Source organism: Aquarana catesbeiana, linkage group LG04 (assembly GCF_042186555.1).
Source record: "Aquarana catesbeiana isolate 2022-GZ linkage group LG04, ASM4218655v1, whole genome shotgun sequence".
Lineage (NCBI taxonomy): Eukaryota > Metazoa > Chordata > Amphibia > Anura > Ranidae > Aquarana > Aquarana catesbeiana.
In genome coordinates, this window is record NC_133327.1 from 67,882,414 (window position 1) to 67,897,248 (window position 14,835).

The following is a 14,835-nucleotide window of genomic DNA, read 5'->3' on the forward strand; positions in this document are numbered from 1 at the left end:
TTAGACAGGAGCCAATTGACCTACCAGCATGTCTTTGGAGTGTGGGAGGAAACCGGAGTACCCGGAGGAAACCCACGCAGGCACAGGGAGAAGGTGCAACTCCAGGCAGGTAGTGTCGCTGTTGGGATTCGGACTGACAACCTTTTTGCTGCTAGGTGAAGGTGAAAGTGCAATACGATGTGCATTTTTTTTTTTTTTTTTAGAAAGGCGAACTTATCCTTTAAGTATTTTTAAAGAACAGTCAACTGTTATGGCACAATATAGACATCAGTCACTTCCTTATTAGATATGAAGAGTATACAAAGTCTATGGATATCGATTCTGTTCATGGAGAATTTGTACCTGTTTATCTGCAGTATTCCCTGCTCTACACCAGTTCAAAGACGAGACTTTTTAAAGTTTGTTCGAGTTGTCAGAAAACAGGGAGCAGTGAGCTAAAGTTGCTCAGTAAAAAGAGCTCTGAGAGCTGATTGAAGGGAAGGGACACCACCCCCTTTTCAAACGGCACCTTTTTTCTCTTTGGTGTCAGGAAATTTGTCGGTAAGTAATTCATGCTGATAGCAGAGGAGTGAGGCCACAGACAGATATTAGACTTAGTTTGCGGGAATGAGACAAGTACAAACTAAAGAGGGATATGCTTGTTCATATTTCATGGCTGAGGTTTACATCCACTTTATTATATGTTCTGTGGACCTTCATGAAGCTATGGATTGTTAGATGTACTGTATATACAGTGTGTCCACAGTATGCCATGTACTGTTTTTTTTGTTTTAAATATAACTTGATTACACATAAAGTGAATGTAAACCCATGTTTTATCCCTATAAAAATGCTAGCCTGGTAATTGCACAGAGTAATAAAAGCATTTCCTTGCTACAGGAACAAGGTAAGAGAAGAAAAATAATGCTGGAGCAATTCATTGGGGGTCTGCAGTTGTCTAAAAAGGTTAAGAATTCTTGTTTTATATCAATGGCTGTTACATTTCAACTTGAATGGTAAAATATTGTAAAGGTTTACATAGCATGTAAGGGGTGGTGTGCACTATTATTTCACTTGTCATCTTTTTTTCTCTTATAGGGGACCAGGCCAAAAACTTCTTTCTACAATCAGGCCTTCCTCCAGCGGTTCTCGCAGAAATATGGTAAGATTTTGTATTTATTTTTTTTATCATTGGACGTTCCCATAATAATACAGTTAGCCACCATGTTTGTGTCTACAATGCCAAAAAAACCCTACCCCCCCCCCCCCCCCCAAAAAAAAAAAAAAAAGACTAGACCTAACTTTAAAATGATTGCACAGAGCAGCCTAGATCCTCCTCTTCTTGGGTCCCTTGCCGGCACTCCTGGCCCCTCACTCCTGTTGAGTGCCCCCACAGCAAGCAGCTTGCTATGGGGCAGCCGAGTTGCAGCTCTGTGTGTCCATTCAGACATAGAGCCGCGGTTCGACCCCACCCCTTCTCTCTTCTGATTGGCTAACTGAGTTTGACAGCAGCGGGAGCCAATGGCACTGCTGCTGTGTCTCAGCCAATCAGGAGGTAGAGTCCCGGATGACCGAGGCACTCGTGGACATCGCTGGATCGAGATGCAGCTCAGGTAAGTATTAGGGGGGCTGCTGCACACAGAAGGTTTTTTTTATCCTAATGCATAGAATGCAATAAGATAAAAAAAACTTCTGCCTTTACAACCACTTTAACTACTAGATAGTTGTCATAAGAGTGTGGTCACTCTGATGCCAGTTTTTTGATCTTGGTCATTTTGAAATTTTTTTCTAGGTTTATGCTCTATCCCTTAAGTTAAACCATTACTCCTCTTGCACAAAGGGCGTTTGCTTTGCTCCTCTGAATACCCACCAGAACTCCTGCAGGAGAAAAGCCACCTAAGTGTTTAGGCATTTCAAGCGTGTGAATGTTATTGGATTCCATTGGGTTAATCTTCTGCATTGTGCAAAAAGGGTGTTTGATCCTGGATTCTCTGATCCTCCCCTTCTTCCACTGACTTCAGAACAGGTCCAGATGAGACAAAGCTTCTGGAGTCAGGTTGCACATGCTCAGTTTAATGTGTATTGCTAGAGAGTTTTTTTTTCTTTTGGCTAGTGCATGTGATCAGCACAGGGCCAATCAGCACTGTCCAGATGGAGGGTCAGGGGTCCTTGATCCTAATAGGATAGCTCAGTGCAGTATGAAAACTCCTCCTACAAGCTTTAAGCAGGAACTGATAGAACTTACAAGACTGCTATATACTGCTGATGAGAAAAGGTATTAAGAAGTTTATATTTACAAAAGTAATTGCATTTCCATGTTCTGTGTACTGTGGGAGACCAGATATAGTGGATACAGGGTTTAGTAAGTCCTGAAGAAGGGAGCAGGCCAATGGGCCTGAAATAAATGGGCTGTGGAGTTCACCACATGTTTTGGAATAAAACCTCTTTGGATTTTAACTTTTCAGTGTGGTGCTTCAAGTCTTTCATTCAACCATTATACTGGTTGCCCGAGGTTTCCTACGGAAGTCCCTCGGTATATGGAAGCATCCTACACATCAGTCAGATGCCCCATCTGGATAACAGTGGTAGAGTATTGTAACAATACCAATCGTATGTACGGAGTAAAATTCACCTAGGGTTCCAGTGCCATTCAGTCCACCATCCCTGATTATTTGTATAGGAGCTTTTTTTTTTTTTTTTTTTTTTTTTTTTTTAAGCTCTGATTAAAAAGGAAACTGATAGTGGGATCTTACCCCTAGATTCTTTGAAGTATAGCTAACTAGTGCTCAGGTCAGCTTCTCACCATCCAAGCAAAACGGAAATCTTTGTTTTTAGGTTGACTGGCCTTTTAAAGGAACATAAAACCTATATAGCTACGTAATTTGTATAAAAGAGCAAGTAATAAAAATCGACATGTATGTGCCAGAATTTCTGGGGCTTTTCATCATTCTGATGCTCGGGGAATAAAAAGCTGCAATTCTCTTGGGCTCGGCTGTGCTAAAACTTTAATCTTCGTATTAATATGCATTTTTCACTCAGCAGACACTGGCGATCACATTGATATTTGATTTAATACATGTTTAATTAATGAATGTTCTTGCATGTATCACGTTCATTATTTAAATCCGTGTTTGTGGGATTAGTTCTGTGCTGCTCATAATACTGTGCTTTTCACATTTTTATTGTAAATGTTTGCTGAACCCCCATTTTTCATCTCACTTTGTAGTCGATTAATGTCTCTTAAAGTGAACCATACATGGGGGGGGAAGCATAATCTGCATTTGTTAAGTAGCTGATGTGTATAAAATGCATTTTGGTTTCCAAAGAACTTGGCTCCACCCAATATCTGTGGCAGACTTGGCATTCAGATAATGCCCAATGTTAGGCACAGCACAATTCAGCAGAGTTCCTGGTTGGGTCCTCCTTCACAATCCAATAGAGTCAGAGTATTTAAAGGAACACTAAAGTTGTTGTTGTTTTTTTTTTTTAAATAACAAACATGTTATACTTACCTCCACTGTGCAGCTCGTTTTGCACAGAGTGGCCCCGAATCTGGTCTTCTGGGGTCCCTCGGCGGCTGTCTCAGCTCCCCCCCCCCCCCGCAAGGACTCAACACCTTCATGCGAGCTCCCTCGCATGGTGTTTAGTTCTTTCGAGCGCACTTCTGTGATACAGCCGGTGGCCATAGCCACTCACTGTATCACTCTGCCCCGCCCCCCGGCACGCCGTATCATTGGATGTGATTGACAGCAGCGCGAGCCAATGGCTGCGCTGCTATCAATCCATCCACTGTGACCAATCAACAGCCAGGCTGAGCGACGAAGAGGATGTGGGGAGCGAGCGCGGGACTTTCGAGGGGTCAGGTAAATAAAAGGGGGGGGGGGGTTTGGGGCGGTGTTAGATGTTTTTTCACCTCAATGCATAGAATGCATTAAGGTGAAAAAACTTTTACCATTACAACCCCTTTAAGGAGCAAAAGAGGTTGAAGTTATAGTCTTACAACACTTGTACCACTTCTTTTTTTTAATAGTGCTTATAATCCTATTTAAATTGCTTTGCTTAATAAATAAAATGGGGGGTGAGTGGGAGTGTTTCCATTCATTCTTCCATTGTCATACTGAGTTTGTTTTTTATTTATATATATATATATATATATATATATATATATATATATATATATATATATATATAATCAGACCAAATATCACATGCGATAATGAAAATGTCAATTCACTATCCCTTTTATATGGTATTTACCTCAAAAGCAAACACTTTGGTAAATCTCGCATAAAACTGCATTAAAGAGGAGTTCTGCCCCCCCCCCCCCCCAACAAAAAAATTAAGTCAGCAGCTACAAATACTGTATGTAGCTGCTGACTTTTATTATTAGGACACCTATCCAGGGATCCCATGATGTCGGCACCCCAGCCGATTTTCCGATCGGCTCTCGGATGCTGCCACCTCCATTTGTGGTAAGGGAAACCGGCAGTGAAGCCTTTCGGCTTCGCAGCTGGTTTCGTACTGCGCATTGCGTGAAGCGGTCTGTGCTTTCTAACTGGCCTGGGGGCGGAAGAAGGGGGCCGAACTTCTGAGGAATCTCACCGCCGCGAGGTCTCCAGGAAGTGGGGACGGGTACATGTCAAATGTGGCATCGGAGGGGGGGGAGGAACCAAACAAGTGGAGCTTCCCCTTTTGGGTGGAGCTCTGTATTAAAGTCAATTCACTAAAGAAAAAAAAATAAACAAATGCATGCATTAAATAAGTATAGGCCGAGGTATGCAATAGTAAATGCTTTCTTTTCAGCTGGTTGTCTAGGAGTCGGCACCCGCCAGCATCCTTAATGACCAGGGATAAGCTGGTTGATATGGAAAGAAATATAAAGAAAAATTAGAATCGCGCTAAACCTGTGAATATAAACCGGTATAAACCATAAATTAAACACACAAAATGTGCAAACCATTCACAATTCAATGTGTATAGCAAATATATGTGAATAATTAATAAATCGTGAACCTTGTGAATAGCATATATGAAAAATTTGTAAACCATGCAAGTTATAAGTAAAAAATCAGTCCATATCAAAATCTTCAACCGCTGATTGGCAAAAAATATGTGCAATCCACCACCACTATAGAAATAGTCACTTCTTACCACATGGCCATAATCCCCCGCTACAGAGGATCAGGAAAAGCATATAATCTAGACACAGCTGTAACTCCAGAGCGCACCGAACGTGCTTGCTTGCTACTCTTCAGATCGCCTCATTAATGATCAAGCCCATGAGTGGGTGCACATAGCATGTAAAAACATAAATGTTCCAATAGTGTAAAAACCTTCAGGTTTATTAAAAGATTAAAACAAAATAACGGACTTACAAATGTTGCATCAAATAGAGAGCCTGAATTCCTATGTGTCGGCCGGTACACATTCGGACAAACCCATCCCTCTGGAAACACAAACCGTGACTCGAGTTGACGTCAGCACGTCGTCCTGCTCCGCCCTACGCGTTTCGTAAGAGAATTACGTCATCCAGGGGCCTACGTCATCCACTGATATGGAGTCGGCACTCGTTGCGTCCTTGACGACCATGGCTCATCTGCTGTCAGCGGGGAATTGTGATTGACACTAGATTTACTTTGGGGGAATATTAGTTTATTTTTTTTCATTTAGGGCTTGTCTTTGTTTATATTTACTTTGCCCATGTTTTTGGTGAATGAGTAGTACTTAATCACGTGGGGAGGGGGGAAATGTGGGGGCCCCCTTTTTAAAGGGTGCTTCCAGATTCCCATAAGTTACCCCCCTGCACCCCCACAACCAAGGCAAGGTTTGTGGGGAAGAGGCCCTTGCCCTCAGCATAAAAAGGACCCCCACCTATGAAAGTTGTTTTCAAAAAGGCAAGTAGAGAACAAAGGACTAGTCACCATTATTGCCTGTCGTCTCTCTGCAGATTAACTTTTTTTTCCCATTAGTGACAAACCCTATATGACCAAAAGTATTGTGACGCCTGCCTTTACATGCACATGAACTTTAGTAGCATCCCAGTCTTAGTCTGTATGGTTCAATATTGAGTTGGCCCACTCTTTGCAGCCATAACAGTTTCAACTCTTCTGGGAAGGCTGTCCACAAGGTTTAGGAGTGTCTCTATGGGAATGTTTAACCATTGTTCCTGAAGTGCATTTGTGAAGTCAGGCACTGATGTGGATGAGAAGGCCTCGCTCACAGTCTCCGCTCTGATTCATCCCAAATGTGTTCAGATTGAGGTCAGGACTCTGCAGACCAGTCAAGTTCCTCCACCTAAAACTCACTTATCCATGTCTTTATGGACCTTGCTTTGTACACTGGCACTCAGTCATGTTGGAACAGGAAGGGGCCATCCCCAAACCGTTCCTACAAATTGAGAGCATGAAATTGTCCAAAATGTCTTGGTGTGCTGATGCCTTAAGAGTTCCCTTCACTGAAACTAAGGGTCCAAGCACAACCCCTGAAAAACAACCCAACACCATAATCTCCCCTCCACCAAATGATTTGGACCAGTGCACAAAGCAAGGTCCATAAAGATATGGATGAGCCAGTTTGGGGTGGAGGAACGTGACTGGCCTGCACAGAGTCCTAACCTCAACCCGATAGAACACCTTTGGGATGAATTAGAGCGGAGACTGTGAGCCAGGCCTTGTAGTCCACATCAGTGCTTGACATCACAAATGCGCTTCTATAAGAATGGTCAAACATTCCCATAGACACACTCCTAAACCTTGTGGACAGCCTTCCCAGAAGAGTTGAAGCTGTTCTAGCTGCAAAGGGTGGACCAACTCAATATTGAACACTACTGTAAAGGCAGGCGTCCCAATACTTTTGGTAATATAGTGTACCATTCCATGTCCTACACTGTTTCTCTTATCCATCTTGGTAGAGGCAGGGCTTCATTTCCCCATGTCAGAGCTGCCCCTTCTGATTACTAGCGGAGAAATACTAAAACAGCATCTGGAAAGAAAGAAGTAGCACAAAAGCAGGAAGATACGTGCATTGCAGCTTCCACATCAGCAAAGAGAACATTGAGCAGCACGGTAGTGACCGCACAACATCTCCTGAGATGAGCAGCCTTAAGGACAGCAGTGTTTTAGATGATCTCACACTGCAGATTTACAGATGTTGGGCTACAGAACAGGAGTGTCTAACAGTCCGACTGTCTGAAAGTGTGCTGCTATTTTTCAGCAATCAAGACAATGGTTAAAATGTTTTTAGTGTACGGTTTGACACCATTAACTTTTTGAAATGTACATTATAAGACCCAAAGTGCTGCAGAGTCATGACGCTTACCCAAAACATGTAATTGTACCTTGAAATGGGTCTGCCACATATCAGGCTGACAAACTGATGATTACTGTCATTGTATAGTTTCAATGCAGTTTTAGTAAGCACTTTTTTTTTTCCCCCTTCCACAGGGCCCTGTCGGACCTCAACAAAGATGGCAAGATGGACCAGCTGGAGTTTTCCATCGCAATGAAACTCATCAAACTCAAGCTGCAGGGACAGAATTTGCCAATGATCCTCCCACCTGTTATGAAGCAGCCACCTGTATTTTCGCCACTAATGTCCTCCCGCTATGGTATGTCTTTCTAATTTTGTTATGTTTGTGATGTCCCACTCTGCATCGGATTACAAGATTAAAATGGAACTAAACTGTATCTGAGCACCACAAACTGAAAACCCTATATTAGTTTTTAATATCCAAAGCAAACTCGCCCATCCATCTATGTCTCCATGCTTTATTTTGTTGAAAAATTACTTTTAAACCTCCCCCCCTATCATTTTTAGCCAAAGCCATCGTGAGTAAATACAAATAATTTATGTAGCATTTACTTCCTGGAATCCATCTGCCATATAGAAGGAAAAAAATGCCCATGAAGATTCACGGGATGTATGACATCATTTTGTCCTAGGCCAGAAACCAGGGAGCAGTTAAAGAAATGTAAAATATATATATATATATAAAAAATATACAGTACCTTCCTATATACAGTATTTACTAATGGTAGCAGCATAAGGATTAAAAATAATGTTTGAGAGACTTTAGTTCCGCTCTAAAGGAAAACTCCATATTTACTAAATGAATGACTTAACATGCATATTTACACAGAAAAATAGAAAAAAAACAAGTATATGCACCAAAACCAACTTTTTTGTATTATCATGTATATTTGCTAGACAGGAAATTTTTAAAATTTATGTCACTAAAAATTAACTTTTGCAGTCTGTAGCCGACAACGATGGACAGCTTTAGGCTTATTTGGGTTAGTTGGTTGATATCCCATTGGTAAAAGCTTTGTGATTTGTATGGCTTGATTTATGGTCAGTGGTTAGTGTGAAGGAAGGAAAAGAGTGACTCACCTAACTTCTTAGAGGAACGCCTGCATGAGTAAAAGCTACCAGTGAAGTGTTATGAAATGATTTGGTCTTCTTCTTTTTGGTTGTGTTTTGTTTAAGGTCCAGAAGGTCAATTCATAACCCCTTTTGGTTATGCTCTGTCTTGAAACCTTAAAGTAGAACTATAGACAAAACTTTTTTTTTTGGATAGTTATAACCCATGTCAACTTTTTTTTTTTTTTTTTTAGCTATCTGTGTCCCTTTGCAGAGATTTCTCTTCACTTCCTGTCCCATAGCTAAACAGGAAGTGAGATGAAATCCCTGCAAATTAAGGGAATTCTTTGGGGACCCCCAGGTCACTGGAACTAGTTTCCCCATTGGAAGATTTCCCCTCTATTTTCTGGGGATAACCCAAAATTTGGGGGTTTTCTTTTACTTTTACTTTCAATGATAATGGTAAACAAGGACTAATAGAGAGGGGGGAATCTCCCTAACAGGGACACGGACAGCAATACAAACTGACAGATGTTCCAATCCCCCTCCACTCTATCCAAAACTAAAAAAAAAAGTTTTGCCTTTAATTACACTTTAAATCTTTTGCTACCTTGTGGGTAGGCAAACAGCAAAAGCACAATTGGACTTGGTTTTCGAGACTTAAACTCATCACCATCAGCAATATGAAAAAAAACACAAGATACCACCAGATAAAGTAGACAATACAAATGATACCCTTATATCTTTTATTTAATAGGATAAACATTACAGCAGTTTTTGCATTTTTATTTCTTTGAGAACAGCATAGTTTATATTGGACCCGTGGGCTGTTGGTCGGATACAACCCTGTGCTTACACCGATGGCCCTGGTGTACTATTTCTTCCACTGACCTAAAAAATGGGACACGTTTTCTTCCAAGGACACTAATGGTGCACTCTTTCTTTCACTGACACACCAATAAAGTGCTATTCCTCCCGCTGACACCATTGGTGGGGCACAGTTTCCCCCACTGACACCATTGGTGGGGCACAGTTTCCCCCACTGACACCATTGGTGGGGCACAGTTTCCCCCACTGACACCATTGGTGGGGCACAGTTTCCCCCACTGACACCATTGGTGGGGCACAGTTTCCCCCACAGACACCATTGGTGGGGCACAGTTTCCCCCACTGACACCATTGGTGGGGCACAGTTTCCCCCACTGACACCATTGGTGGGGCACAATTTCCCCCTTATCCCTCTGGGATTCATAAAGTATTCTGAATCTGTATTTTAATCTGTATTCACATAATGCAAATTTTCCTCTGTGATTGGGCAGGAGGGGGGGCAGGTACAGCTTCTGCATGCTAATCTGCAGCTGCAGTAGCTGAAACAAGAAAGTCCAGCGTCGCTATACTGGAACTATAGCAATAGCTATACTGCCCGTACTCAGTGAAAATAAAAATTGGGAATTAAACAGATAAGTCCACGACGGGGCATACTACTCGTCGGACTTAACCCCTAGTTATGCAGAGCAATATACAAAGTGGTATGTAGGCACCACCATTCGACCTGTGGGTGCTTCATAGGAATGCTCAGCTTGGCTAAATCTTTTCTGCACCCTTGACTGTTTTTGTAACATACGCAGACAGCACCTGGCCAATGGGGGTCAGTGATCTTCCACTGTGTATGGCATGGAAATTGGCTGGATTAGGTATCACACACCTTTACAGCCATAACAGCAAAATTAGATTGCAAAAGTTTTTTTCTAGCTATGATATAGAGCAGGGGTCTCCAAACTTTCTAAAAGAAGGGCCAGTTTACTGTCCATCAGGCTTAAGGAGGGCCAGACTGTGGCCTGTGGGAGTCGAAAATGCCCTGGCATCAGTGGGAGGAATAGTGCCCCATTCTTGGTATCGGTGAGGGGAATAGTGACCATCATTTGTTTCAGGGGGGGGGAATAGTGCCCGATCATTGGTGTCAGTGTGAGGAATAGTTCCCCATCATTGGTGTCAGTGGGAGGAATAGTGCCCCTTTCTTGGTAACAATGGCAAGAATAGTGCCCCATCATTGGTGTCAGTAGGGAGAATAGTGCCTCATCATTGGTGTCAGTGGGAAGAATAGTGCCCCATCATTGGTGTCAGTGGGAAGAATAGTGCCCCATCATTGGTGTCGGTGGGAGGAGTAGTGCCCCATTCTTGGTGTCAGTGGGAAGAAATGGTGCCCCATCGCATCGGTAGTGTCAGAAGAAAAGTGCCCTCACACTCTTTCTCGCACACAAACGCAAAGCTGAACAGTTGTACAACCTTTTCCTAAACACAATTGACCACTGAGCATTTGCAATATTTAGTCATGTTTATGATTAAAGGGTTAGTTCACCTTTGCAAAAAAAAACAAAAAAAAACTGCCTATGCAGATAAAAAATAAACTGCAGTTGGGTTGGGTATTGACATTATTATAGGGGTGGGCCATTTACATATCCCCGTAGCCTGACAGAAAAACTCCCAGAGATAGCATCATCCTGCCTTGTTACTAAGATGCTCCCAGCCATTGCTGCTCTCCCTTACCCTGACAGATGTGAGCTCACAAACCCCCAAACGTGTGTTCTGAGCACAGAGCTGCAGCAACAAAGGAAAGAGTGTGCATGCAAGGCTATTTGAATCGGCTGGGAATGTCTTGGCAGCAAGGCAGGGTGGAATCATGCCATCTGTGGGAGTTTTTTAGGCCAGGCTTAAGGCCTACAGCTATAGCAAGGGCATTACTTAAATAGGTCACCTTTACAGAACAAAAGTGAACTAACACTAGAATCCTTACCTGCAACCCCCCCCCCAGTCCCGTTTCCCCCCCCCAGTCCCGTTTCCCCCCCCCCACTCCCGTTCCCCCCCCTCCCGTTTCCCCCCCTCCAGTCCTGTTTCCCCCCCCTCCAGTCCTGTTTCCCCCCCTCCAGTCCTGTTTCCCCCCCTCCAGTCCTGTTTCCCCCCCTCCAGTCCTGTTTCCCCCCCTCCAGTCCTGTTTCCCCCCCTCCAGTCCCGTTTCCCCCCCTCCAGTCCCGTTTCCCCCCCTCCAGTCCCGTTTCCCCCCCTCCAGTCCCGTTTCCCCCCCTCCAGTCCCGTTTTCCCCTCCAGTCCCCATCCCATTCCCCCCCCCTGTCCCGTTTCCCCCCCGTCCCGTTTCCCCCCCGTCCTGTTTCCCCCCCTGTCCCGTTTCCCCCCCTGTCCCGTTTCCCCCCCTGTCCCGTTTCCCCCCCCTGTCCCGTTTCCCCCCCTGTCCCGTTTCCCCCCCTGTCCCGTTTCCCCCCCCTGTCCCGTTTCCCCCCCCTGTCCCGTTTCCCCCCCTGTCCCGTTTCCCCCCCCTGTCCCGTTTCCCCCCCCTGTCCCGTTTCCCCCCCCTGTCCCGTTTCCCCCCCTGTCCCGTTTCCCCCCCTGTCCCGTTTCCCCCCCCCTGTACTTGCCTCCAGTGATGCTGAGCTGTCAGGGCTCCCGCAGCCAGTCCAGGGATTTGATGAAATCCCCGCTCTTCTCCTTCTCTGTGCAGGGCTTCTGGAGTGGACCAGGTTGATTCTGGTAGGTCAATGCTGTCCTGGTGAATTGGTCTGGTCCGTCCTGCACAGAACAGGGAGAATCGGGAGCTTTGAAATCCCTGAACCACTGGAACCAGCTCCATGGAAAATGATTGCTTGGCATCGCCGGATGTTAATTACAGGGGGGGGGGTTGGGGGTGTCGGGGATGGCAAGGTGCGGTGGTGTATGGTGTTTACCTTTTAAATTTTTTCTGTAAAGGTGATTTCACACTTTAACTTTAGTCAGAGCTGCACAGTTTTCTATTTTTTTATCTTCAGGTGCCCCTTATCTGCATTGCCAGAAAAAAAGTGATCTTTAACTTGGGGTTAGAGGTCTCCTTCCATCTGATAGCTTCTTTGTCAACTGCTAAAGTACACACAGCACCCCATACTGAGAGAAAAACACAGAATTGTTGACATTTTTGCAGATTTATTAAAAAAGAAAAACTGAAATATCACATGGTCCTAAGTATTCAGACCCTTTGCTGTGACACTCAAATATTTAACTATATTTAACCTTCATTTGAGTCCAGCTGTGTTTTATTATACTGATTGGACTTGATTAGGAAAGCCACACACCTGTCTATATAAGACTTTACAGCTATCAGTGCATGTCAGAGCAAATTAAAATCATGAGGTCAAAGGAACTGCCCGAAGAGCTCAGAGACAGAATTGTGGCAAGGCACAGATCTGGCCAAGGTTACAAAAAAAATTCTGCTGCACTTAAGGTTCCTAAGAGCACAGTGGCCTCCATCATCCTTTAATGGAAGATGTTTGGGACAACCAGAACCCTTCCTAGAGCTGGCTGTCCAGCCAAACTGAGCTATCGGGGGAGAAGAGCCTTAGTGAGAGAGGTAAAGAAGAACCCAAAGATCACTGTGGCTGAACTCCAGAGATGCAGTCCGGAGATGGGAGAAAGTTGTAGAAAGTCAACTATCACTGCAGCCCTCCACCAGTCGGGGCTTTATGGCAGAGTGGCCCGACGGAAGCCTCTCCTCAGTGCAAGACACATGAAAGCCCGCATGGAGTTTGCTAAACATCTGAAGGACTCCAAGATGGTGAGAAATAAGATTCTCTGGTCTGATGAGACCAAGATAGAACTTTTTGGCCTTCTAAGCGGTATGTGTGGAGAAAACCAGGCACTGGTCATCACCTGTCCAATACAGTCCCAACAGTGAAGCATGGTGGTGGCAACATCATGCTGTGGAGGTGTTTTTCAGTTGCAGAGACAGTAAGTCTGGTTGCAATCGAGGAAAAGATGAATGCAGCCAAGTACAGGGATATCCTGGACGAAAACCTTCTCCAATGTGCTCAGGACCTCAGACTGGGCCGAAGGTTTACCTTCCAACAAGACAATGACCCTAAGCACACAGCTAAAATAACAAAGGAGAGGCTTCACAACAACTCAGTGACTGTTCTTGAATGGCCCAGCCAGAGCCCTGACTTAAACCCAATTGAGCATCTCTGGAGAGACCTAAAAATGGCTGTCCACCAACGTGTACCATCCAACCTGACAGAACTGGAGATGATCTGCAAGGAGGAATGGCAGAGGATCCCCAAATCCAGGTGTGAAAAACTTTTTGCATCTTTCCCAAAAAGACTCATGGCTGTATTAGATCAAAAGGGTGCTTCTACTAAATACTGAGCAAAGGGTCTGAATACTTAGAACCATGTGATATTTCAGTTTTTCTTTTTTAATTAATTTTCAAAAATGTCAACAATTCTGTGTTTTCTGTCAATATGGAGTGCTGTGTGTACATTAATGAGGAAAAAAATGAACTTAAATGATTTTAGCAAATGGCTGCAATATAACAAAGAGTGAAAAATTTAGGGGGGTCTGAATACTTTCGGTCCCCACTGTATATATTGTTTCCCAGCTTCTAGGTGTAAAGCCAAGCATGCATGGATTGAAATTTGGCTGGTTTAGCTGGGCTCAGTTGAATTTCCATCCATGTATGGGCACTGCGGTTGTACAGAATCTATTGCTGATCAGTGTATTCTGACGGTGGGGATGTCTCCCTGCTGTCAGAATACAAAAGGCTAAGTGAGAGGATTCCCCTATCCACATCGAATGTGTAGATGGGGGAATCAAGTTCATTTTTCTTGTTCAACCCTCTGGCTGAACAAAAAAAAAATCTGACGCCTCTATGGACTGCTTAACCACTTGCTGATTTGTAGGACGTCATATGATGTCATAGGTTTGCAGTGGTTATACCGGCATGATGCCTGCACCTACAGGCATCATCCCAGTATTAAAATTTGCAGCCAGAGATTCCCTGTAACACAGAAGTGATTTGAGTGGCTCAACAGCCCCTCAATCATTTTCTGCAGGCGGTGGAAGGGGTGTCTTTAAAACCCAAGATTTCTCCATAAAGAGGGCCTGTCACAAGGGATGTGGTGGTCATTGTGATAGCAATAAAGTTGATACAAAAAAAAAGCGACAGTGTAAAAAAAAAAAAAAAAAAAGTTAAAATAAATAATAAAAGTTAAAAAATGTGCAAATGCGAACAAATACGCAAGCCCTTCACACATATGTAAATGGTGATTGCACCACATTCCACGGGCGTACAGAATTTTAAAGCATGACATGTTGAGTATCTATTTACTCGGTGTAATATCATCTTTTACGTTTTACCAAAAAATGGGTATTCTAATAAAATTCATTGAAGTGTATTTATTTTCAAAAAAGTTGCGTTCGAAAAATTGCTGCACAAATACTGTGTGACATAAAAATTTGCAAAACCCATAATTTTATTCTATAGGGCCTCTAATATATATATATATATATATATATATATATATATATATATATATATATATATATATATATATATATTATAATATAATTTTGGGTTCTAAATAATTTACTAGCAAAAAGATTTAGATTTTTACATGTAGGAGAATAGTGTCAGGACTGGCCCGGTAGGGAAGTGGTTAACGTCTCAATTTCTTCTGGGCC

At 43.4% G+C, this 14,835-nt stretch overlaps 1 protein-coding gene across 8 annotated transcripts in view; it reads left to right on the forward strand.

The window, feature by feature from the left end:
* Nucleotides 1-14,835, forward strand: part of ITSN2 (intersectin 2) — a 272,629-nt gene that overhangs the window by 97,916 nt on the left and 159,878 nt on the right. For all 8 annotated transcript variants that reach the window (XM_073625291.1, XM_073625295.1, XM_073625289.1 and 5 more), the window contains 2 exons: nucleotides 1,078-1,141; nucleotides 7,422-7,585. In XM_073625291.1, the coding sequence (XP_073481392.1) occupies nucleotides 1,078-1,141; nucleotides 7,422-7,585 (228 nt within the window). The remainder of the gene's footprint in view (nucleotides 1-1,077; nucleotides 1,142-7,421; nucleotides 7,586-14,835) is intronic.